This window comes from Microcaecilia unicolor, chromosome 12, assembly GCF_901765095.1.
Source record: "Microcaecilia unicolor chromosome 12, aMicUni1.1, whole genome shotgun sequence".
Classification (NCBI taxonomy): domain Eukaryota; kingdom Metazoa; phylum Chordata; class Amphibia; order Gymnophiona; family Siphonopidae; genus Microcaecilia; species Microcaecilia unicolor.
In genome coordinates, this window is record NC_044042.1 from 63,969,556 (window position 1) to 63,993,166 (window position 23,611).

Genomic DNA, 23,611 nt, shown 5'->3' on the forward strand with positions numbered 1-23,611 from the left:
AGCAAAATAATTTTTCCAAAACTACATTTCAGTTTAAAACCCAGTTTTTGAAATTACAAAATAATTTGAAGGGCACTTCTCACTAAACTGTAAAACCAGGAGAACAAGGGAAAGAAGCAGTGCCTGAGAAAAAAAAAAAGCAAACATACCCAACTGCACTTCCAGCAACAAAGATATATCTTTTGCTGTTTATAAAAATAGAAGCCCCATAGTTCTATTCAAGGTTTTCTGATAGCATTCAATGTTTTCAGCAGGGCAAGTCAGCCTATAGTAATTAGCAAAAGAATTGGAATTCTTATTTGACCTGTGAAACATACAATTACTATATCCACAACAGAACAGTTGTCTGTCCAAGAGAAAGAATCATCACAATAAATAAAAGATACATTAAAATTTCAAATTTGTGTTTAGACTTTAAAATATCTACTGCATGTGATATACTGCAGTCTTTCTGATAGTAGAAATAATGGATAACAATGTGACTTTTCTAAAGATTTTTTTCCTGTTACTCTTTACCAGAAAGGAACATATGTGGAATTTAACTCTGGACTTTCCAGTGCTTAATATTTCCTCATCTATGGTCACCAGGACCCTTTTACCAAGCTGCAGTGAAAGGGGCCCTGGGCTAGCAGCAGTGTGTTTTTTCTACACACTGAGGCCCTTTTTACTGCAGAGGGTAAAAAGGCCAAAAAAAAAGAGAAAGAAATGGCTGTGTGGTAAGTTTGTATTTGCCATGCCACCATTTCAGGGGGATCCCTTACCACCACCCATTGAGATGGCAGTAAAGGTTCCCCCACTAACCTGGCTGTAAAAATACAGAAATAGATTTTCATAGCACCAGAAATGGCACATGCTGGGGGCAGAATTACAGCTGGGCTGCTGTGGTAGCCCAGGGGTAGTTCTGGATTGGCACTCAGCAAGCCTATCGCTACACGCCAACCCTTTAGTAAAAGGGTCCCTTAGTTTCCACTTAAGAAAAAATAGGTAGCAATAAAGGTGAAACCGAATACTTTAAGGAGAGCTGTTTGTAAGTGAAAGTACATTCTAAAAATGTCAGCATTTGAAAAGTGTTTAAATGTTTTCTTACTTTTTATTAACTCCAATTTTACCCTGTGCAAAGGAAAGGCAACAAAGAAGCTTTTAGGGGGTCTTTTACTAAAGCTTAGCTCCAGTTATCTGCAGCAGGGTCCATTTTATTCCTATGGGCCCTGCTGCAGATAACTGGAGCTAAGCTTTAGTAAAAGATACCCTAAGTTAGTAAGTAAATGTGCTTTTAAACTGGAATCATTTTCTGCACTTCAAGGGTTGTTATATGGAGGGACCAGCCTTTCGGCTGATTTTTTTTTTAAATCTCTCTATATTTCCATTTTTGACATAAAACTAAATCGAAGTTACATTATATTCCTGCAAAGTTATAGAAAAAAAATTATACATGGCATATGTCAGCAGGCATGCTTCATTAATAGTCAAGGAATATTCTAGCATTCCTACTGTCAAATGGTCTCCACCATTTTGTAAAACTAAATATTTAAACAGCAGCTAAATTAAAATAATTTAATGAAGCCTAATGCCACAATAGAACTGATAATAATAAGGCATTTTTGAGCTTATGATACATCAATGTAGTCCTATATTCCAAGCATATCCCAAAAGCTTTTGTCTTACCTCCTTCATTTTCAGCAAATGTGCAAGACTAACCTACATAGGGAAAATGAGCCATATGAATCCCTTAGCTTTGTAACGTTTAAAGATTTTTCTGAAGAAGCCATATGGAATCAATTTCGAATACTGACATTGAAGAGAGCTCAGTTCCTGTTGGTCTTGAAAACCAAAATCCATTTGGTTCTCTTCTTTCCAACACCTCTTGTCAGTCAGTAATATTCCCCTCTGGTAACCTTTAGGTATCTGTAAAGAGAAAGCTTCCAGATCGTTTTCCACTTTTCTGGAAAAGGATAAAATACATAAATGTCTCTTATGCAGGTTAGAGGTGTAATTTGGCAAAATGAGAGACGTCTTTGTGTGCCTTGGCTGCTTGTTTCCAACTGAATAAGGTAAAGTCAAGCCATCTTTGGAAAATTCGCCAGAAAACCTGTCAACGGGATCCACTGGGGTGCAATAAATGTAATTTAACATTTTATTATTTTATTGCTTCAGTTCAAATGCTTTCAGCAACTAATTTTCGATCTCTCTATGTACCAAGGTCATGGAAATCTTAAAAGTACAGGTAAGGAAGCCTAAATGAAAATCGATGCAACTATATAGTTAAGCAAAGCCTGACAGGATGGAAAGGTTTTCACTGGTCACCATAAAGTATACATGAATTTGTAACAGATTAAGCCTGATTTGAATAGATAATTGCTGAAAATGTACATATTGAATGGGTTTTTTCCTATATATAATAGCGTACATAGTCGAAATTAAATAGATGTTCATTCTTTTCTGTGTCTCTCTCTGTCTCGTTCCTTTACTCCGTCTCTGTTACTATATAAGTGCAAAATACTCGTTTGAACATCTGCAGTAACTTGAAAAGTCTCTTTCTACTTGTCTGTTTCATGTTTGTTAAAATGTTAACTTTAACACCTCTACTTTATTTGAAACAATAAAAACAAAAGGACAGCTTCCAAGAGCAAGGTGCTAAATTGCAGAATGAATGTGAACATGATTTATGACCTAGAAAAGTTTTGTTTTCCTGAAGCAGCTTCTAATTACCAGTGATCTTTTATTTCTGTTAACCAAAACAACAAGAACATGGCATACAGAGTCCTGTATTTTCCCCCTATTCCTTTTGTGTCTATTTTGCTAGATGAAATGATTGTCAGAGCTCTGATTACTTGACTTTTCTCATTCCTTATTGTTAAATAACTTACTTGGGGGAAGTGAGGCTAGAGAAAGAATTGTAGGAAACTTTATTTTCCTGAACATTCGGTTTCTCTTTGGCTAATATTCATTTAGGGTCCTATTTCTCAAAAATGCTATCCATTGAGATTACTTGGAAAAAAACACCTTTGGAAGACAGGAATTTAAGAGTTGCTCCAGTTTATATATATATATATATATCATCCTCAAACCTCAAAATCATTTCATTAAAATGGATAGTTTGTAAAAGTGTGCTCACAATTAACTTTGAAGGGTTTTCAAGAAGAGCTAGTTGACCAACACATACCTGGAACAATGTATATATTTTTAAGAGGAGTGGGAAGACAAAAAGGATGGTTTATATCAATCGCTTATCATTTCCTGAGGCAAACTAGCGTATATTTGCTGATAGTAGGACCCTTGTGCCCAGGCGTCTGCTTTTTGCAGAAAATTGCTTTGCATTAAATTTCCTCAGCCTCAGAATTATTTTTGCTCGCCTCCAGCTAAACTTGAATTTTTTACCAAGCGCTTCATATGTTCTGGAATGAAATCTGAGAGGAAACCACAAGGCTCTAAGTGACCATAATTTAATTGATTTTATCATAAATCATCAATATGATGAAGAACTTAAAGTTTTCATTGAACTAAATTGATATTAATGGACTTTTTTGAAATTCAGAGTCCATCTATTGTTGTTGCTTTCTCACTGTTTTTTTGTTGTTGTTTTTTTTTTACTTTTTTCCCCCCAATACTGGGAAATAGACTCATTCTGAAAGGCTGTATTCATTCTGGCTTTAGACCTTAATTAGAACATTATAACAGCATAAACGAGTTTAATATTGCTGGCGTTCGCTTGTATTTGTTGATAATGATGTAGAAGGGGAGTAAGTTTTTAATGAAATAATCAAGTGATTAGTGTTTCTGCGTTGCTATATTTGTACTGTTTCAAATCTCTCTCTCTCTCTCTCTAAAATAAGAGATATTGATAAACATAGACATAGATGTTTGCTATTTTGGAATATATTTATTTTAAAATTTATATGCACGCTCATACAGAGCTTGCTCTATAGATAAATCGATAGTATAGATATTGTATAATGTGAATGCTTATGAAGAAAAGGAAACATTCTGCTTTCTAGATAATAACTAACTCTTAACTGATTTAGAAAGGGTCTGTGACCTTAGAAACCCTAAGGTCCAGTTAAAATGTTTTCAGAATAAGGGTACTGACACCCTGTTAACGATTACCAGTTCGCATTTATTTCCTTCTAATTAAAAATTAACTACTTAGTGCAGGAAAGATTTTACTCTGGATATTGCTGCCAGGCCCAGGCTTTTGATTAAAGCGACGAGCTTGATGGATCAAAGCACTGTACTGTATCCAGCAACACCAGTGATCCATAACTTACAATGTCCAGCAAGAAGAGCACTCCACCATCTCTTTTGTGTCAGAAGTACTGACAGATGTTTAGGAATAAACACAACGCTGTTTTTAGAAATCGCACCAAAAAGTGGGCGACACTGAAGTTTAATGCTTCTTTTCCCTGGTCAATATTTTTGTTTGGTTCACTATAGCTGAAGCCCTTTTTGAAGTCATTTATGCAAAAATAAAAAATATGACAAAATAACCATTGCATTTTTGCAGTGACATCCATAATTTATTTTTAGCACTGAAGACTATGCGCTCCATGGTTAGCAAGCAATCACAGTTTGTTCTGAGACTATGCGGAAATCAGGGTCAACAATCAATTCTGTACAGGTTTGGATTCCAGCAGATGAAGCCCATTCATCCAGAAAATTTCTAATAATTTGGAACGAAGTAGCTGAACTATTTTATTTGTAAATCCGCTAGATCAGGAGAAAACGTGGGTGGAAAGTAAAGCTGCAGCACTCGGCTCCCCCCTAGCACAACAGAAAAACAGATTCTCACTTTCAGGAAGGAGAAAGACCTCACAGCTCCGTACTGCCGCCTCCGCCACTTTCAGTACAACCCCCTCCACTCAAGCCAGGAAGCTGCCAGATGTAAGTCTTAAAAAAAAATGTACATGCTTCTTCTCCTTGCATTCTTTTTCCTTAAGCTAAGAGTGAAACTTTGGATCTGCTTCTTTACATAGATGCACTCGTCCTTGCTGTCGCCAGGAAAAGAAAACTCCTACAAGTTTGCAGGAAAGTCGTGCTAAGAAAAACACAGAAGACTTCAGCTTGCGAATTTTGGAGTATTTGCTGAGGTTAAAAAGTAGTCCATTGAACATATTCTCAATAAAATTGCAAAACATTGACGCACACCGGTCACGTGAGCACATCAGTCAAGGCATTATTTTGGCATTTGGAAGGAAAAGGCCTTGTATCCACTCAAGCTCTCATCAGGCACTTCTAAATAACTGTTTACAACACTTTCTGATAGCACATATTCACCACCAAATGTTTTGAAGGCGGGCTTTCGGCGAACAGTGAATTCTGAAAGAAATTTTAGAGGATGCTTAGCAAATCAAAAATAACGGGGCCTGATTTTGTTTCATATTTGGAGGCAATTCAAAAGTACTTCCCCTCTGATTGATCGTTAATCTGGTGAGTTATTACGCTTCTAAACACAGATCATTTGGAAGAAAGAACTCTGAATTGTCACACCCAAGACCCGAAACACTACACTTTGGCCTATTTGGTTTCTTATTTTTTTTGCTTCTTCATGCCTTTTTGAAAAAAAATTGAATTCTCTCACATCAGAAACCCTTTCTTCTACAGATACAATTGCTGGAACGTTAGTTAAGGCAAAAATGTTTTGTTCCTTTTTTTTTTCTTTCTGCTTAATATGGCCTTAGAAAAATATGGTGAATAATTAGCAAATAGGTATTGTTCACTATGACAGTATTGTTAGGGTCGATATACACAGAAAAGTACAGAATGTGCAGCAAGACAGCGAAGATGACTCAAGGATGAAATCTGTAATAAACTGTTTTTACTGATTGGAACGTTGTCCGCTGTATTGTTAGGGACCAGACTCTCTTCTTAATGGGGGTTTATTCGCGCCTCTCCCTTTTAGGTAAAGTTTTCTGTATTGAAGATTAAAGAAAAAAAAAGACTGGGTTTCTATTTAGCCAAATATTTAATCTGGGAAGACCAACCTTCTTTTGTTCGTTTGGTAAACCTGTGGAAGACAAGCGCTAGGTGCAGACATAATTCAAACGAAAATTAGCCATCAGAATATGCGATGTAAGTGAAATATTGCCATATAAAGAATGATAATTATCGGCAGCAGTCTTGGAGAAATCAAGAAAGTTTTCCATGATTTATGTGTTTGGGATGTTTGGGATGCTGTCATAAACAGGAGAAGGCTGTGGAGAGAACAGTTTTATTTGAGACATCAACATTCAAACCGGAAATAGAATTATTAAAGCGCCAAAATGTATTTCAAAGCGAAAATAGTTTAACTATTGTGCTAACGTCTTGTAAAATGGGATTCTGTTAGAGTTTTAAAACTGAAGAGCTATTTTAAAACTTATAGCTTTTATTTGTCCTAGTGTGTGTGTTAGTGTTTGTTTGCAAGTATCCCTTAAGTCGCTACAATAGGGAAGTTATTTATTTATTTATTTATGTATTTCTTTTCCTTCAGCACTGTTATCACTCATATTTTGGCATTTTGAATAATATGGGTTTACTTCATGTTTGGTGGATATGACTAATGCAATATGTGGGATTTATTAACATAGCAGAAGTATTTAATTGCTTAAAATATACCTCATAGGAAAACAAAATACCAGAGGATTTGTTAAGGCGATAATGAAAGCAAAGAATAGCTGGTTTTCAAAATGCCATAATTAAAAATGCGAACTTAATACTTTTACAATTCAATAAAATAATAATAAAACTAACGTTCATACAATATCAGGATTCAAATATGTGTATTAAGGACATGTGTCATGCAAATTAGTTTGTTATTTTCTTTTAACTGACTGCATATAACTTTGCATATCATATAATAACACTATGTCATTTAAAAACATCTGTAGTACTTTAAATAGATTATAAATGACTTTTCATATCTTTTATAATCTATAAAAACATTAATAGTGGTTGTAAACGTTTTAGTGTATAAGTGAACACAATTCAAAGTTTTTGGGCACTTCTGATCCAACCTGTGGTATTTTTTTCTGTTACAGTTCTTTTTCCCATTTCACTTCCTCTGCTGTTTCATATTTACTTGACAAGGCAACTGAGAATCGGTGAGTTTGATAACATATATCCATGATTATTCAAAATAGGTTTCCATCCATCATAAAATACCATTCAAAACTAGTAAAGCTATGCAACAGAAATAATAATAAAATAACATGTAGAATTTTAAGTTATACATACACATTTATATAATCTTTTCACAGTTTAAAAATTAAATTTTAATTTTATAGTGAACATTTGAGAGATATTGGTGTTACACAAAAAATACTTATATTTAAATGCCTGCATTTCCACACTTACAAAAGTCTCCATGCAAGTTATTTTACAAGAATATTGCTTTTTTCTACAAGTTAGGCAGCAGTTTGTGATTCTGGAATCCATCTTTGGAGGGGGGGGGGAGGGATGGAGGAAGGGTATTTCAGTTATATTTTATTTATATCAGGATAGGTCTTGAATTTACTGAAGAGGAGATTTTAGGTTTAATCAATTTAATAAAGTAAAAATAAAACAATCTGAAAAATGTTTAATGAGCCTATTATGGATCTCAAAACCTTTCTGTCATTCTAGGATCTCAATGTTCCTTCCAATACTTAGGGAAAATGTGATAGTTCAGAAAAGGTGTTTGGAAAGTGCTTGTGAGTTTTACATTTGTCCTGCATTAGGAGTCAGTCACTTGAGGTCTTGAATGCTAAGAATCATCAGTGCTTAAGACAATCTTGGTGTAGCTTGAGTTCCTGTGGGTTTCCAGTTTTCTGTTCCAGTCTCCACTGTCATAGTGGCTTAAGCCATATGAAGGTGACCAAGAGAGAGAATTTCTCTCAACCAATTTGGATAGTCCATAAAAGTGAATGTCAATGGATATGAGCAAAGAGTGTTTGTTGTTGTTGTTGTTGTTGTTGTTGCTTTCCAAGGTTGTAATCCTTTTTAAAATCTGAAGATTGTGGTCAGAAGAATGGGTGAAATGGTAAAATTAAAGTATTCAAAGCAAATATAATAAATTGATTCAATTATTTTCTTTAAATGCTGTTCAGTGGACACAAAAAAAAAAGAAGTACATCAAAATAATGAATACAAACCTTGCATTCCAAAACTTAAAAAAAGGTTCTTGTTGATTAATTTAGATATCCTTAGTCTTTTTTTTAATTTTCTAAATTTAAACCAGTAGTCAGCACTTAGCCAAATGTTATGCCAGGAAAACTGTTTTTAGAATGGAGAAGTAGCTGCAGCATTCAACAATAGTGTGATAGAAAAATGTGCAGACACCCAACTTCTTTTCCCTCTTCTTCCCACGCTGGCTTACTCGCTTCTTTTCATGTACCTACATGAAATGCATTTTTTAAAGTTCCTGTTTACATCTACTAGAGAGAGGGGGGGGGAGGGAGGACTCATAAATCTTACCTAGCCATAAACGACAGGAATAGCGTCTTGCATAATAAATATAAATAAATAAATCCTTGCTTATTTTCTTTATGTGTCTTTTTGCATTTTTTCTTTGCCTCCTCTTTTGAAGTTTAACTTTTATTTTCTTCGGAACATAGGAGATAAAGCGATCCCTCATCCAGGAGCACTAACACACACAAAACAAATTTCCATTAAAGTTTACAGGAACCTCAGCTGCTTCTGCTGCTGCTGCATCCAGGTTTCCCTTAAGCTCTGCTGGTCTGTGAGCTCCCTCCCCTTTCTGAAGATTCTCACTCTCTCGCCTCTAGCCTGTTCAGAAACTTCTTTTTTTAAATTGCTATTTTATTATTTGTCGAGATTGATCTCAAAAGGGTAAACAAATCTGCAGCCAGGTTTTGAGTACAAATGTGGTATCGAATATTGAAATGAAGCTGGTGAAATGGCAGTCAAATGAAATTGTATAGATATGTGGTGAATTGATTCAAACAGTGTATTAGCACAGATAGACACCAAATTGTTAAACACGTGAATCTACAGGAAAGCTTTGCTACCTCCAGTCTAGGCCTCTCTGTCCACCACGTCTGCAATTAGCATAATGTTTCACTAGTGACGCTGTCTTTAGCATGGATTAACGCTCCTTGGCTTGCCCAGCACTCCAAAGCAAATCTTAGCGTTATACTAAAATATCTCCTAGCTTTTCTGTTGAAAATTTCCAAGCAAGGCATGTATACTTGGGCTTTTTCTGTTAGCATTTGGCTGTGGAAAAGAAGAGGCCATTGTTATCTGCGAGCAGGGCGTACCAGTCTACAGGGCAACCAGAAGCACAGACTTGTCCATTCAAAGCCATGAGCTTTCTACGGATCTTGGAAGCTGTAGCCTCTTTGCCTTTACAAACGGAGTGAATCTGAGCAGCTGTACCCAGCCTGCACTGGCAAACCCTTGGCTTTCCTATCGGATTTGTATATTCCCTAACAGTTTTAAAGGAGGGGAGATTTCTCGCTTATTGATTGCGTTGGTGCTGGATGTGAAAATATATTATGTCTGCCCGTGCTTTCCTCGTCAGAGGCTAAGGTAAGCTGGACTCGAATAGGCTATCACTTTCTGAATGGCGGAGTATATGTCCCAGTGATTTATGACCATATGACTTCAATCTCGGTTCAAGAAGAGTTCACAAGCTTTAAGCTTCCTTCCACGCAGCCAGTCGGGTTTTTTTCCCCCTTTTCTTTCCTGCCCTCATCAAAAGCCTTTGCTTATACTCGAATCTGGTTATTTTGAAGATCGGAAAATCTAAGGAATGTCCTTATTTTCCAAAGCAGATTCATGCAGAGAGGCTCCAGAATTGGAGGTGCCTTAGAGCACCCCCCTATCGTTGCTTGTCCATCTTGAATGTTTGATTTTCTTTCTATCTTTATAAAGGGTCTATTTATGATTTCTTTATTTCATTTTTAAAAAAAAATAACAATGACGGCATAAAATGGGTCCCGGAATGATGTGAGATTATATAATGTATAAAGATATGATTATAGAATTTATGATTTCCAACATGGAGGTATTTGAGAAAAGAAAACGTTTTTTTTGTTGTTATTTTTCGTTTGTGCTCTTTGCACATATATCCAGGGCCCAAAGCCTCCTCCTACCAGTTTCTAGTTCATTGTTTCCAGTCTGAACGTCTACTACCTTTTCTGGCCTCGGATTTCTTGCCGACGAAGTTCCCCAGATGGGAGTGTTCTTACTTATTTAATTCTATTATAATTTGCAAGGAAACTTGAAAGCGTTGTTAACATTGAAAAACAAACTAGGATAGACCCTACTGGAGTTAATTGGAACACGATATAATTTAATATTTATTATTCTGGCTGAGATTTTAAACAATTCCTTGGAGTAAATAATTAGGATTCCGGCCGTCCGCAACGAAGATAAATGAGGGACATTTGTGACGTGTTGAGAGATGAGATACAAAAAGCCGATCTAAGCACAAGGGGTTTGGCTTTTAGCTTTAACTTATTGTTTTAAAACCTTATATCATCGCTATTATTTTAGGCTGTTTCTGATTAACTCCCTTTCCAAAAATAACACACGAAAAACACCAGGGAGGCCTAAAACCTTCTACTGCTTAAGCAGGCATGCAATTCAACCACATATTTTACTATTAAAATGGTTAATTATGCACGCATGTATAGGTGATCTCCAGTCCTCAGATTTAGATATCACATTTTCAATTAAATAAAAAATATATATATATATTTGGTTATTTAAAAAAATTCTCTGGCAATTTCTGTGTGAACATGGGAGATGAAAAGGCTCCCTCTTAGAGTATTGTTTCAGTATTCATATTTTACAAATTATAAAATTACATATATAGAGATGCAAATATCTAAGAATGCTCTTCAAATTTAAGAACAAATTATAGAGGAATAAAACAGCGAATATTTATTTGGAAAGTAGAATTGGCAAATATCTTGGAGGTAGGAGAAAAACCAATGGGAGGCCACATATTAAACAAATTGTTAGGAATATAATATATAATGAGAAGAAGGGTATAAGCACGAAAATGGCCACGGACACCAAAACAGAACACAATAAACATGTTAACGCTGGGAGCCCATCCTCTTCTTCTTTAATGGTTCTGAAAAACTCGGAGCCTTTTAAAGATCTGTTTACTGCTTGAGTGATTCTCATACATCAAATTATTTCTTGCCAAGCCTGTGACTATTATTCCTTTTTGTGTACAAAAGTTCAAGCTTTGAGCAACAGAAAGCCAATACCGGTTTTTCCGGTTTTTATTTTTTCTCTCAGGTAGTGGGGAAGAACAATGCTAAATTTTAGCCCAAGACCCGAAGACAAATGTATTTTAAAACAAAACTGTTTCTGCAAGTTTTTTTTTAATAATGTAAATCATTTTTGTATTTTAATATGTAAATTATCTAAAGTACCAACTAGAGTTAACAAATAGCAAATAACGTAAATGGGGAAAAATAGCAATACAAGGCTGTTGGGAGATATGTCCAAATACAACATGACAAAGAATTCTGTAAATAATGATATAAAGCTAGTTTTAGGTTAATATTCTTTTGTACAGAAAAAGAAAACAACACAAACAAGGATTCCAAAGTAAAGCAGCTCCTTTGTGATATTAGCTTTTAAACATTTTACAATATTCAGATTTTATTATTTAACTCACCATTAAATTTTAAGAGTGAAAATTTGTTTAATGCAGTAGGAGTCTGATTATGCCATATTTTCCTTAGATATCTGATGTATTTTTATTACTCTGGTATCCAACTTTGTTTTTGAACAGATGTATATATTGATTACATATATATCAACTTAAGAAAAATTTTTTAAGAAGGCATCTTTCTTCCAGAAATGTTTATCTTAAAAACTGAAATATTTAATTAGATAAACCCATCTAAATGAGAAATCGGAACAAATCTAGTCAGAACATCTGCTAGTTCTGTTATGTAGAAATCTATTCATGTCATGTGCTTTTCACTGCCTAAGATGGATTCATAGCCAGTGCAGTGTTATTATGTGTTTCTTCTAACCTTTTAGGTCAGCTTCCAATAGATAACTGGAAACGGACTGTCACGTGACTTTGGGGTGCCAATGTTCTTCCGTAAGGGTGTCAGGACCCTGGTAGTCGCTGAAAGTAAAGTTTGGGAATCCAAGAGATGCAGAAAACCACTTACTACGACAACTCAACTCTCTTTGGGGGCTATTCATACCAGGGTGCCAATGGTTTTGGGTATGACGGTCCACAACAACCTTTCCAAACTTCTCAGGTTGAGAATGACTATCAGAGGTCTGCATGCTCCCTTCAGTCACTGGGCAACACAGCACCACATCCAAAAAGTAAAGATCTGAATGGAAGTTGCATGCGTCCAAGTCTACCCCCTGAACATCATCAACCCCCACCCGTCTCTCCACCCCAAAACACTGCCCCTAACAGCAACAGTAACAACAGCAATAACCAACCCAGCAGCAGTAAACCTGCCCCCACCAAGGCAAACCTTGGATCAAACGCCACCCTCACTAAACAAATATTCCCCTGGATGAAAGAATCGAGACAAAATTCGAAACAGAAAACCAGCTCCCCTACCACAGGTACAAAGCTGTTCTTCAAATATTTCTTTCCTAACAGGGGTTGGGAGACAGGCCATTAGTCAAAATGTTCTGATCTAAAGTGAATGAAAATAAAATTAATTTCTTGAAGGTTTGACATATTACCAAAACAAAATTTAGAGTTTCAGTTTTGCTGCATTGTACTGATCTGCTTAAAGAGTTTGAATATTTATTATTTAATATCAATAGTTTTTGTAAATATATGTATAGATGTACACTTAAGCATTGCATGCAAAAAAGTTATCTATCTATATCTATTTATTTATTTATTATATCTGCTTATATATATAAACCACCCTCAACCTCTCCCCACAACAACTACCCACCCCCTCTCTTCCTACTGACCCCTCCTTCCTCTATACTTTCCATCTATTCTCTTATATTGTATTTCTCCACCTCCAGGAACTAATATTGTAAGCCACATTGAACCAAACATGTTTGGAAAATGTGGGATATAAATGCTGCTATAAAATAAAAATTAAAAAAAAATATATATATATAGGCTTTATCTGCAATCAGAAGAAACTGTCTCATTCTTATTAACTATAATTTTACTTTTAAATAGTAGCAGAAAAAAGATTTATTCTAAAATGATGTTAGAAATAATCTAATGATGAATAAATGCTCATAAAAATCCTTGTCCATATGACATGATCAAATTAGTTTAAAGCAGGGCAGCTTTCAGGATCAGAACTCTTAATAAACGCCAAGATTATAAAGTGCAGACCAACCTAAAGGGGGTTAAGACTTTAGCCTGTTACAGGATTTATTAAGAAATGATGCATTCAATTTCTGCATGTAGTAATTATCTTTTATTTCATTTCAACCGGCAGATAGCTGCAGCGGTGACAAAAGCCCCCCGGGTTCCTCCGCCTCCAAGAGGGCGCGCACAGCTTACACAAGTGCGCAGCTGGTGGAGCTGGAGAAGGAATTCCACTTCAATCGCTACCTTTGCAGGCCTCGGAGGGTAGAAATGGCGAACCTGCTCAATCTCAGCGAACGGCAGATCAAAATCTGGTTCCAAAACCGTAGGATGAAATACAAAAAGGATCAGAAATTAAAGGGAATGGGGTCCTCTTCTGGGGGACCCTCACCTACAGGCAGCCCACCACTGCCTATGCAATCAACTGCAGGATTCCTGAGCTCCATGCATTCAATGACAAATAATTATGACCCTCCTTCTCCTTCACCTTTCAATAAATCCCACCAGAATGCCTATGCTATGGCAACCAACTATCAAAATCCTATTAAAGGTTGTCCCTCACAACAGAAATATGCCAACACCACGCCCACACCTGAATATGATCCCCATGGTTTACAGGGTAATGGGGGGAACTATGGAACTCCCAATATGCAAAACAGTCCGGTGTATGTTGGAGGTAGCTATGTGGATTGTATGCCTGCTTCTGGTCCTTCTCTTTATGGCCTCAATCACTTGCCACATCACCAAGCAACCAACATTGACTACAACGGGGCTCCTCCAATATCGTCAAACCAGCATCATGGACCTTGTGACACACATCCAACATATACAGACCTTTCCACACATCATCCTTCTCAGGGCAGAATCCAAGAAGCGCCCAAGTTGACCCATCTGTAATTGGTTGACTTGTAATGACTGTGAAGACGGGGGGGGGGGGGACTGGGGGCTGCAGCAGGGGCGTGAACACCCCCCTTTGGAATTTTCATTCGTAAACATTTGTGTTGAATTGACAATAGTTCAGAGTAAGACTGGTTATTTGCATTTCACAGGTTTGGTGACAAGGATTTTATCCAGCAGCAGTGCTCATAATTAAAAGAAATGTAGCTCTTGAATGTAGATTTCTGCTTCAACACATATGTTTGTGAATGTATATGGGCAGTTTTACAGAAATCAAAAATAGATAAACACATTACAAAGCATTCATGTGATATGTATGGATGATTGGTATTCAAGAACAATGAATACCATCTAAACATTTGTGGGGTCTTAAATATAAGCGGTTCGTCTACAAGCTTGAACAGAAAAACTCCTTATGCACACCGATTTGTGTAAAACTACCCATACTCTTCAAGAGTCACCACTTAGAGTTATTTATTTTCATTTTTAAAGTGTTCACGTGAAGTTGTCTCTACCGCTGGTTGACTATTTTTCATGCGCTGAATTCAGTAGTTTCCCAAAGGCTTGAGAGTTGCAAAAGATCCAGAAGAAATGCCTGCAATAAAGCTGAACATTATTTTGAAAGTCCAAAGAGATGGAAATCTTGAACTCAGAAAGGGAAAGTTATCAGGTTTGGATATCTATTAGGTTGCCCCCCTTATTGTGATGTCTTCAACACGAATCATAGGATTCGTTGAAAAACAATCTTTTACATCTTCGCTAATTTAACGTGGAAACAGGGTATATTTTAACGAACTGTCCTCTAAACAAAACAGAAGGGCAATTTGCCTTTGGTACTAGCCAATGCTTTTTATAAGGACATCTTTAATGCACTTAGAGTTTACATTTAATGGGTGAAATAACTTTGAAAGACGATCGGCCAACTCAATCGTGACGTCTTTGAAGTGTGTATTCTGGTGGTCATCTATTTATTGATTATTATATCCAGTTAAGATATTTTCTTTTCTTTTGTATTATTTATCCCAACATTATGTATTTATATGAAAAAGAAACAGATTGTACTTTTTTTAGTCTTTACTTGTTATAAAGAACGTTGTGTTTCCTGTTATTGTAATATCAGCTTATTTTAGTTCTTGTAATTTAGAGAAGCCAGTAGTTTTCTGTTATCCTTGTACTTATGAATGATGTAATTAGTTCTACTGGAGGCATGAGAGGAGATCCAGACTGTAATTGTATAGTCTTGAATTAGATGAAGTATAGCTACTCCCCTCCCCCCTTGGAGAGACTCTTTGTTCTTGGTAGTTATTTTTCTTGCAAAAGGGTTGTCTGTTCCATAATTCTTAAATAAACTTTCTGTTTTACATTTAATCTTGTCCTGTTAGTTGGGCATTAAACTAAAATATTACTTAAGTTTATTTTCTAATTTTGGATTCTGAACAGGGCTAGAGACCTTCCTCTGAGGTTACAGTACTATTTGTTTTACCTCAGAAATTGTTTATTGGCAATAGTATTTAATTTGGTTAAAAAGATTGTCGTTGGCTTGCTGTCTTCCTTTTGGTTTTATTTGCATATATATTTATCACATTTATAATGCGCCTTTTCCTGTAAGAGGCAAAAAGCAGAGAACAACCCTGTTAGCTCACACTGACTAAAGTTCACAGTTCTTTTCTGTAGATACAAAGAGTGATCACGTGGTATTGGAGCTAAGTAACCATTGGGCCTAAAATGAAAACAAAGGAGAATCATTAATCACAAAAAGCACAAAGTTTTCATGCTAATATTGTACACTGAAGTGAAACTGGAGATACTATGATTAGATTAAAAGTTAAAGGTAAGGGATATACACATTTTGGCAGAGTGAAGAACATAAAACTAGGTATAATTTCCTCTTTATGCCTTATGAAAACTTACATTACAGACAGAGCTTATTAGGTTCGCCTCTGAAATGTACACCAGCTCTTGAACTAACTATCACAAAATTCATATTGCAGCAGAATCGAGGTCCAGTGTAAAGACACTTAGGAGAGAAGATGTTCTCAAAACTGAAATATTGATTCACTCATTAGAAAGATGTTAATGTTCTTAAACCCTTTGCATATTTCTGACTGTAACACAGTCTTTAATTATACATCTAGGTATTTTGTTTTAGTACAATGTACAATCACTCGACTTTCACCGACATTATTTTTAAAAGCAAAATGCAAGATTGGTAATTACCCTATTTGTGCAACGATAAATAACAATGGAAAACGCAACCTGTTTTCTCTGCCCTGGATTGTAACCGAGCTCAGCTCACCCAGGCAGTAAGTAATTTAACATTCGGTGATGCTATAATTTAAAAGCAGAAAAGCGTGGAAACTTTGATTGGGATGAAATAATACTCGGGGGTGGGGGGAGGGTTGGAATATAATTTTCTGGATGATGTAACTGAGTTAAAATAGTAGGCGCCATCTTGTTCCATTTGTATCATTCCTCGATAGGGAGTTCTCTGAACTACATTAAAACAAGTGAGAGGGAAAAGCGACAACATCCATAACCAAAGAAAAATGTGTCCCCGTGCACTGCCGCCTCACATCTGATAGTTTTCCCCTTTGAGCTTCCCTGGTCTCCGTTATTTTTGTACCTTATTGCATGAAAACGAGTCTGACTTCGCCTTGAAAACAAAAGTTTGCCCATATCCATAATCTTTCAGTAATTGTAAGGGATGTAAATCATACCTTTGCGTCTTCTATTTTAAATGGAATGCACATAAAGTTGCAAACAAAAAAATCTGACGGGAAAACTGTTTTATTTCATACCATCTTTGTAACTAAAGTTGCCCGTCAAAATGAGTTAACTCGATCCTTTAATTTATTGCGTTCTTGTGATTAGAAAAGACTAGACAAGAAAATAAAAATGTTTAAGAAATAGTAAAATATAACAAACACATTATTTTAAATAAAATTTCCATTTACATTTGCTCCAAGTGGAGAAGTAAAGTCCTATTCCTCTTTCTTAAGCAGCAACCAAGTAGGTTTCAGATTTATGTTTTCCTCGTTAAATATTTACTACCCACACAGATGTTTTATAGACAAAAGATTTTTTTTAGCTTTGCTGCCTGATTGGATTTCACATGGACTTTGAGCTTTAAGACGAGTTTCAGTAAAGAAAAAGCAGATCATGAGAACATTCATACGTTGCCTGCCTTTTCCATGCTCTAAGCATTCCTTATATATTTCAGTTAAAAAGAATTCTGATACCAAGAAGAAACTTTGAGTGTTTTGTTGTTTTTTTTTTTAAATGAAAGTTTCTGTCTCTGGCTTTCCTTGGCAGTTCTAAGAAAAGCTTACATTCTTTGGTGCCTTAGTGAGAGTGGGCTGTCACACAGCTTTGCTGCAGGGAGATTGATCGCTCCCCTCCCTTTGCTTTCCTTTGGGTGCCTTAAAATGTACTTGCTCAGGAGCAACCTTTCCTTGCATTTTTTTAAAACATTTATTTTGGCAAGCTTAGCAAAAAAAGCTACATTTATTAACTTAGAAAATCAGATCTTAATACGTTACTAAACTTTCCGTTTTAAAAATCAAATAGGGCTATACACTTCTTTTGCAAGAATTAAGATTAGAATGCTACTAATTAAAATCTAAGATTGAAGCATTAGAGATAAAAAGCGATATTTTATGTTTACACTAATTACATAGAGGCTAATCTTATTAACTGTTAGTTTTGTACTTGAATTCTATGGTGAAATAAAAAAAAAAAAAAACCCTTAAACTTTTATACTGACCTGAACGCCTCAGACCCTGGATGCTTTGTTTGCCAGAGGTCCAACTTGCTTTAATTGTTTGCCTTAACTTTCCCTCTTGTTTGTGGAGACTGCTTCAGATTTAACTTGTGAAAGTTCTTTTCTATTCCTCGTTTCATTCACTGGTGTCAAAACTTTAAAGATTAATGAGTTTGCTTCTTAATTGCTCTGCCTACCAGACTGTGCTTATCATAAGCTGTTTTTTTCTTTTCCTGAACAGGTAGGGAACAGTTAAAAATGAAATGCTTTATTCCGTGTGCGTACTCTCACCAGGCTTGTGCAACCAGTACATGGAATTATGTACATTTTTAGAGTCAATCTAATAAATTCCAAACGGAAAATGATGTTTTCTCTGGAGTTTTTGAATCAATTAAAAATAATAATGCTTTCTGTTTTCAACCAGGCCTCGCTGAGGATTGGCCAGTGTTGGTCACATGACCAGGAATTGGACGCAATTTCGCCCTAGTCTCCAGTTTAATACAGCAAGGTCCCCATACGCCAGTATTATCAGCAATATACAATTATAAAGCCTACGAATAAAATTGTGACCTTAATACTTCTTCGATTTCCTCTCTCACATTTGGCCTACAAAGCCATGAATTTTGAATTTGAGAGGGAGATCGGGTTTATAAATAGTCAGCCTTCGCTTGCAGAGTGCCTGACGTCTTTTCCCGCTGTCCTGGAGACATTTCAAACTTCATCAATCAAGGAGTCGACATTAATTCCTCCTCCTTTTGAACAAACCATCCCCAGCCTGAATCCATGCTCCAGCAGCCAGCCGAGACCAAGAAGCCAAAAAAGAGCAGCAAATGGCCTTGTCCAGCAGTCCCTGGTCCAGTCGGGTTCTTTGGTCCCAGAGTTCCCCTGGATGAAAGAGAAGAAATCAGCCAAGAAAAGCAACCAGGCTGCATCTTCCTCTTCCTCCCCATCGCCCCCATCTTCCTCGGTGCCAGGCTCTGCGGCTGACTCTCCAGCAGGTCTGTAAAATGGAGGCTTCTTAGATGTGGAAGGAGGCTTATTAATACGAAAATGGCATTAAGTGAAATAAGGTGTACGTATTCCATATACTGTGCCACCTTGGTCGGATTACTCTCCTTCCACCGTTAAATGACTATAAGCTCCAGACTATCTCTGTTGAAAGGAATGGGGGAAGCTGGGCAGCAGCAGACCGAGGAAGGTTTGTAGCTGGCAAGTGACATTTTTGGGTTCTCAGGAGTCTTTGGGCGACTCTAAGCTGAGCTCTATACATTGGGGGAATGTAGGTAATGTAATGAGGGAGAAAGATACGAATCTGTTTTCAATACTAATATAAATGCATGCTTTTTGCAAAATCAAAATACTAGCAAATGCCACTGGGAAGAAACTTAATATTAGGTGCTAGCAGAACCGGGTTTTGTTTTGAATATACGAAAGTATTTTATTTAATATGTAAACCTTTATGTATCCAAAAACACGGAGAGCAATTACAGTATTGTTTCCTGCAGATTACAAAGTGCCCCGTCAGAATTCTTGTCTATTTTGAAAGGCACAGATCTGGTTAGCACTTTTTTTTTTCTTTAGGAGAAACGCTAGCTGCCTATAAATGATGAAAGCTGCTAGACACCAATCCTTCATCAGCACTGTATTTGTTCATACTTTGAATGATCTGGTTATGTTTTGCAGACACCCAGGGACTCCAGGATAGTAGCAGCAACAGCTCCAGGAGGCTGAGAACAGCCTACACCAACACCCAACTCCTGGAGCTGGAAAAGGAATTTCACTTTAATAAATACCTCTGCAGGCCACGACGGGTGGAGATAGCAGCTTTACTGGACCTAACAGAGAGACAGGTCAAAGTCTGGTTTCAGAACCGAAGGATGAAACACAAGAGGCAGACCCAGCACAAAGATTTTCATGATGGAGACCTGAACTTCTCCAGCCTAGAGGACTGCGATGCAGGAGAGGACAGAGAAGAAAGTTCTCCGTATAGTCAAACCCTGGACAACACAGGCTCCATTATAGACGGGGAAACTTTTCCCTACAACTCCAAGAAACAGGCTAATAATGAGACTCGGAGCTCTGAAGAGCTGTCCACGTCTTTCCAAGACACAAGCCCAGAGAGTCCTCCATACCAAACGCCCACTGCAGAGACCCCTTCAACAATAGACCAAGACAGTGCAGCTGGCCAGGACAATGCTTTCCCACAGACCCAAGACTCCTCTTTGTTACCAGATCTAAACTTCTTTTCTGCCGATTCCTGCCTACAGATTTCGGAAGGATTGTCTCCTAACTCCAACAGTCCTGTCCATTTTTCTGAAGAAGATTTTGACTTTTTTACAAGCACACTTTGTACAATAGATCTACAAAATTTAAATTTCCAGTAATCAACCATATGTCTGCCTTGGCCATCCTGTCCCCCTCCCCCCTCCTTTTAATTTTTATTCCGAAATTGTTCCGCTATTTAAATCATACAATTTCGCACATCTAAATTCGCTACAAACTGGACTTTACTACACCGTAGATCATAGGGTCTGCTCAGACTTTCAAATACTTATTCCAATAGACTCAATAAAGGAATTTATTGGATTTCAGTGTTTACTAAATTCAGGTATTTAATTATAGTTTCATTCTTCTTTTGTATTTATTAACAGGGCTTCGATATCCCCGTTACAAAACATTCGTAAATTTCTTCACGTGAATTCTCAGGAATCAGACTGTAATTTTAGGTTTCTTAAAAGAGAGGAGCTTGTTCCTCTTTAGAAGTAGACTATTTATTCAAATTCTTTAATAGTAAATGGCAAATTATTTATTGTACATTATTTTCATAGATTAAATAAATGTCTTTATAAAAATTGAAAGCAGTTTGTTTCAGTTTTCATATAAGAAAATATAGGCAATATTTTCTTAGAATGCTACGATTATCAGATGATTTCTGCCTTTAAGCTTATTTGATTTTATGTAGTCTCTACAAGAACACAGTAAAAAAAAAAATCTGACTGCAGATAATATTGTTTTCTTTACCGTAGAATGTTTTTATTTTTTGAAGTGATAAAAAATAAGTTAAATTCAAATGATTTACATCTGAAAAGATTTTTATTCAAAGTTAATAATTTTGTTTCTAGAAATACTAAACTTTGTTCCATTATTATTTTGTAGTTGTACTATTTCTGTGTTTGTTAATTTTCTACCCTGGTTTCTTTGCAGAGCTACTTATAACGATTCCGTAAAATCAAATATCTGCATTACAAATGAAAATGAAAATGCACTTAAATTTCTCCGTTCCAAATCTCCCGTAATAGTTACATTTCAAAATTTCGGAAAACCGTTATTTTTTCTCTAGCATTTTCATATCATTGTGAAAAATGGAGAGAAAATATTTCTTTGTTCTCCTCACGTCTTCATTTTCTGAGCTGAAAAAACAGCAACTTAAGATAAAAAATAGCTACTATTAAATTGTGTAAAGAAAAACCCTTTTCCTTGGATTCGGAAGTACAAATAATAGCGCGTTTACAACCAGATAATTAAAAAAAAAAAAAAAGAACCACTAGTGCGAGAGACCCAATATACTCCTTTCATGGAGACAGTTTGTACCTCTTTGCCTTAGCCTCGTGTTATTTTAGAAGAGCTTTCTTGCAATAGGTAATTTTAAACACAAATTGTGATATAGCAAGAGTTATGCATGAAAAGATGTCAAAACAGAAGTGTCAATTGCTGTGACACAAATATAAGCCATATCTTTGCTTAGTCACTGGCAGAAATTTGGGAAGGGTTCAAGTGGACTGTGAAAGAGCCACTGGAACGTGAGAGACGGGGGAGGGGGCACGAAGGGTAAGAACGTCCAAGGAAGCTCAAAATGGCGATGGAAACAGGACCCAGAGCTGGAAAGCAGGCAGCCATGATGAATTTCCTCTGTCAGTTCTTTATTTCAGCAAAGATAGAGTGAATCTTTTGACTCAGATCTTAGCTTTCTTTCCACCTGTAGTGAGAAAAAAAATAGACTTAATCATAAGGGTCTTCACTTGATAAAGATTCTGATTTGCTTTCTCTTAAATAGTATTTTTTTTTATAACTGCAAGTGTTGCTACTATTATTATTAATTACACATTTTCATACGGATGTTTACTTATAATTAAAATTTTAAATAATATAAACCTCAAAGAGTTTATTTGAGAGCTCTTTTGGTGCAGAGAAGGTAATTTAATTAAAATATCTATCTTCCGAATAAATACATTTTAAGGCCAAATTGATCCATCTGTTAAAATAAAGAAAACGAAACTCGCACCTACAATTGACGTTGGATTCAACAGCTCTATTTCATTCCCATTTTTCATTTTATATATTATACTGTTCGTTTTTTTTTTTTTTTTACAAGTTTTATTCTCCTGGACAGGATTCAAATCCACTCTTGGTGCTACCAGAGGCTGTCTGTCACACACCGAATTGACTTATGGAATCAGGATTTTTTTTGTCTAATCTTAGAATGGAGCATAAGCATTGAACAAAAGACTGGACACAAATTCATATTAATTCATTTGTAGGGAACTCATCCTATTTATTATTCTACTCATTTACTCTAATGCCATTGTAGTTGAAAATTAATTTCAGTTTAAAGGAAGGTTTTACCCTATATAGATACATTGCTGAACACTAGCAATTATTACTATACTATTTGAATAAGCTGGTAAAACAGGAGAGTCCTAAAAAATACTTTTTCTGTAAAATAAAACATTACTTTTTTGAGAGAAGAATACAGTGTAAATGTATTTCTTCTTTGAGCCACACATGCCAGATTTAAATAGATTTCTGGGCAGCATTCTCCTGGGGGAGATTATAGAGCAAGTGATTTTAGGTCTCTCCTAAATATATTAGGATCTTTGAATGGGATTAGCAGGAAAGTGCTTTGCTGTCCCAGTAGCCTAATTTATTGTTGATTCTAGCATGCTAAAGAACATAAATGAGATAGAGGAGCAGCCTACTGCAGGGCCAGCTCAAGCGATAGTGGCACCTTAAGCCAACTTGAATTGGTGGCACCCTCCCATCACCTCACGTCTGGCACCCCCTTCCTCCCTATGGGTCTGGCATCTCTCCTTTCCCTTGAGCCAGCATCTCTCCTTTCCCTTGTGCCAGCATCACCCCCTCAATCCAATCTCTCTTTTTTCCTCCTCTGTCCCCTCCCCCTGTGGGTGTGGCATCGCTCTCTCTCTCTCTTCTCTCCCTTGTGGTCCTGTAAAATTTACATCCTTTGCTGGCAGAAGCAGCAGCATGATAGGCTGTCTTTGGCCTGCCCCTGGGTCTTCCCTCTGACAGCAACCAATGTAACCTTTACATGAAGGTGGGGGAGTGAGAAAAGAGAGGGAACAGTGCCAGCCCACAGGAAGGGGGCAGGGAAGAAGACAAGGGGAGAGAGCAGATGGGGGGGGGGGGGGGGGGGGGAAGAACTACTACTACTGCTACTAATAATAATCATTTCTTTTCTATAGTGTAACTAGACGAATGCAGCGCTGTACACATTATATGTAGGTACTTTCTCTGTCCCTAGAGGCTTCATCTTTAGACAAGATGAGGTTAGAGGATGGGTATTTTGACAATCACCATCATCCTGGGCCAGAGCCTCACCTGGTCCAATGGTTAAGCTGGTTCTGGCCTACTGGTTAAAGAAGTGGTCAGAGAACCAGGGGATTCAGGCTCAAATCCCACTG

General features: G+C 36.6%; 2 protein-coding genes across 2 annotated transcripts; both read left to right on the plus strand.

Moving 5' to 3' along the window:
* The first annotated feature begins 12,082 nt into the window (after nucleotides 1–12,082).
* On the plus strand, nucleotides 12,083–15,505 carry HOXB3 (homeobox B3). The gene is made up of 2 exons (XM_030221174.1): nucleotides 12,083–12,534; nucleotides 13,386–15,505. Exons 1-2 carry the CDS (start codon nucleotides 12,102–12,104, stop codon nucleotides 14,150–14,152), a joined length of 1,200 nt encoding a protein of 399 aa, XP_030077034.1. The 5' UTR covers nucleotides 12,083–12,101; the 3' UTR covers nucleotides 14,153–15,505.
* A 2,838-nt stretch (nucleotides 15,506–18,343) lies between these two features.
* HOXB2 (homeobox B2) lies at nucleotides 18,344–20,752 on the plus strand. The gene is made up of 2 exons (XM_030221175.1): nucleotides 18,344–18,910; nucleotides 19,596–20,752. Exons 1-2 carry the CDS (start codon nucleotides 18,529–18,531, stop codon nucleotides 20,294–20,296), a joined length of 1,083 nt encoding a protein of 360 aa, XP_030077035.1. The 5' UTR covers nucleotides 18,344–18,528; the 3' UTR covers nucleotides 20,297–20,752.
* Nucleotides 20,753–23,611: the final 2,859 nt, after the last annotated feature.

Coding starts and splice junctions, on each gene's coding strand:
- HOXB3 (XM_030221174.1), top strand. CDS start 12,102: ATGCAGAAAACCACTTACTACGACAACTCAACTCTCTTTGGGGGCTAT. Junction 12,535..13,385: donor AACCAGCTCCCCTACCACAG/GTACAAAGCTGT, acceptor TTCAACCGGCAG/ATAGCTGCAGCGGTGACAAA.
- HOXB2 (XM_030221175.1), top strand. CDS start 18,529: ATGAATTTTGAATTTGAGAGGGAGATCGGGTTTATAAATAGTCAGCCT. Junction 18,911..19,595: donor TGCGGCTGACTCTCCAGCAG/GTCTGTAAAATG, acceptor TATGTTTTGCAG/ACACCCAGGGACTCCAGGAT.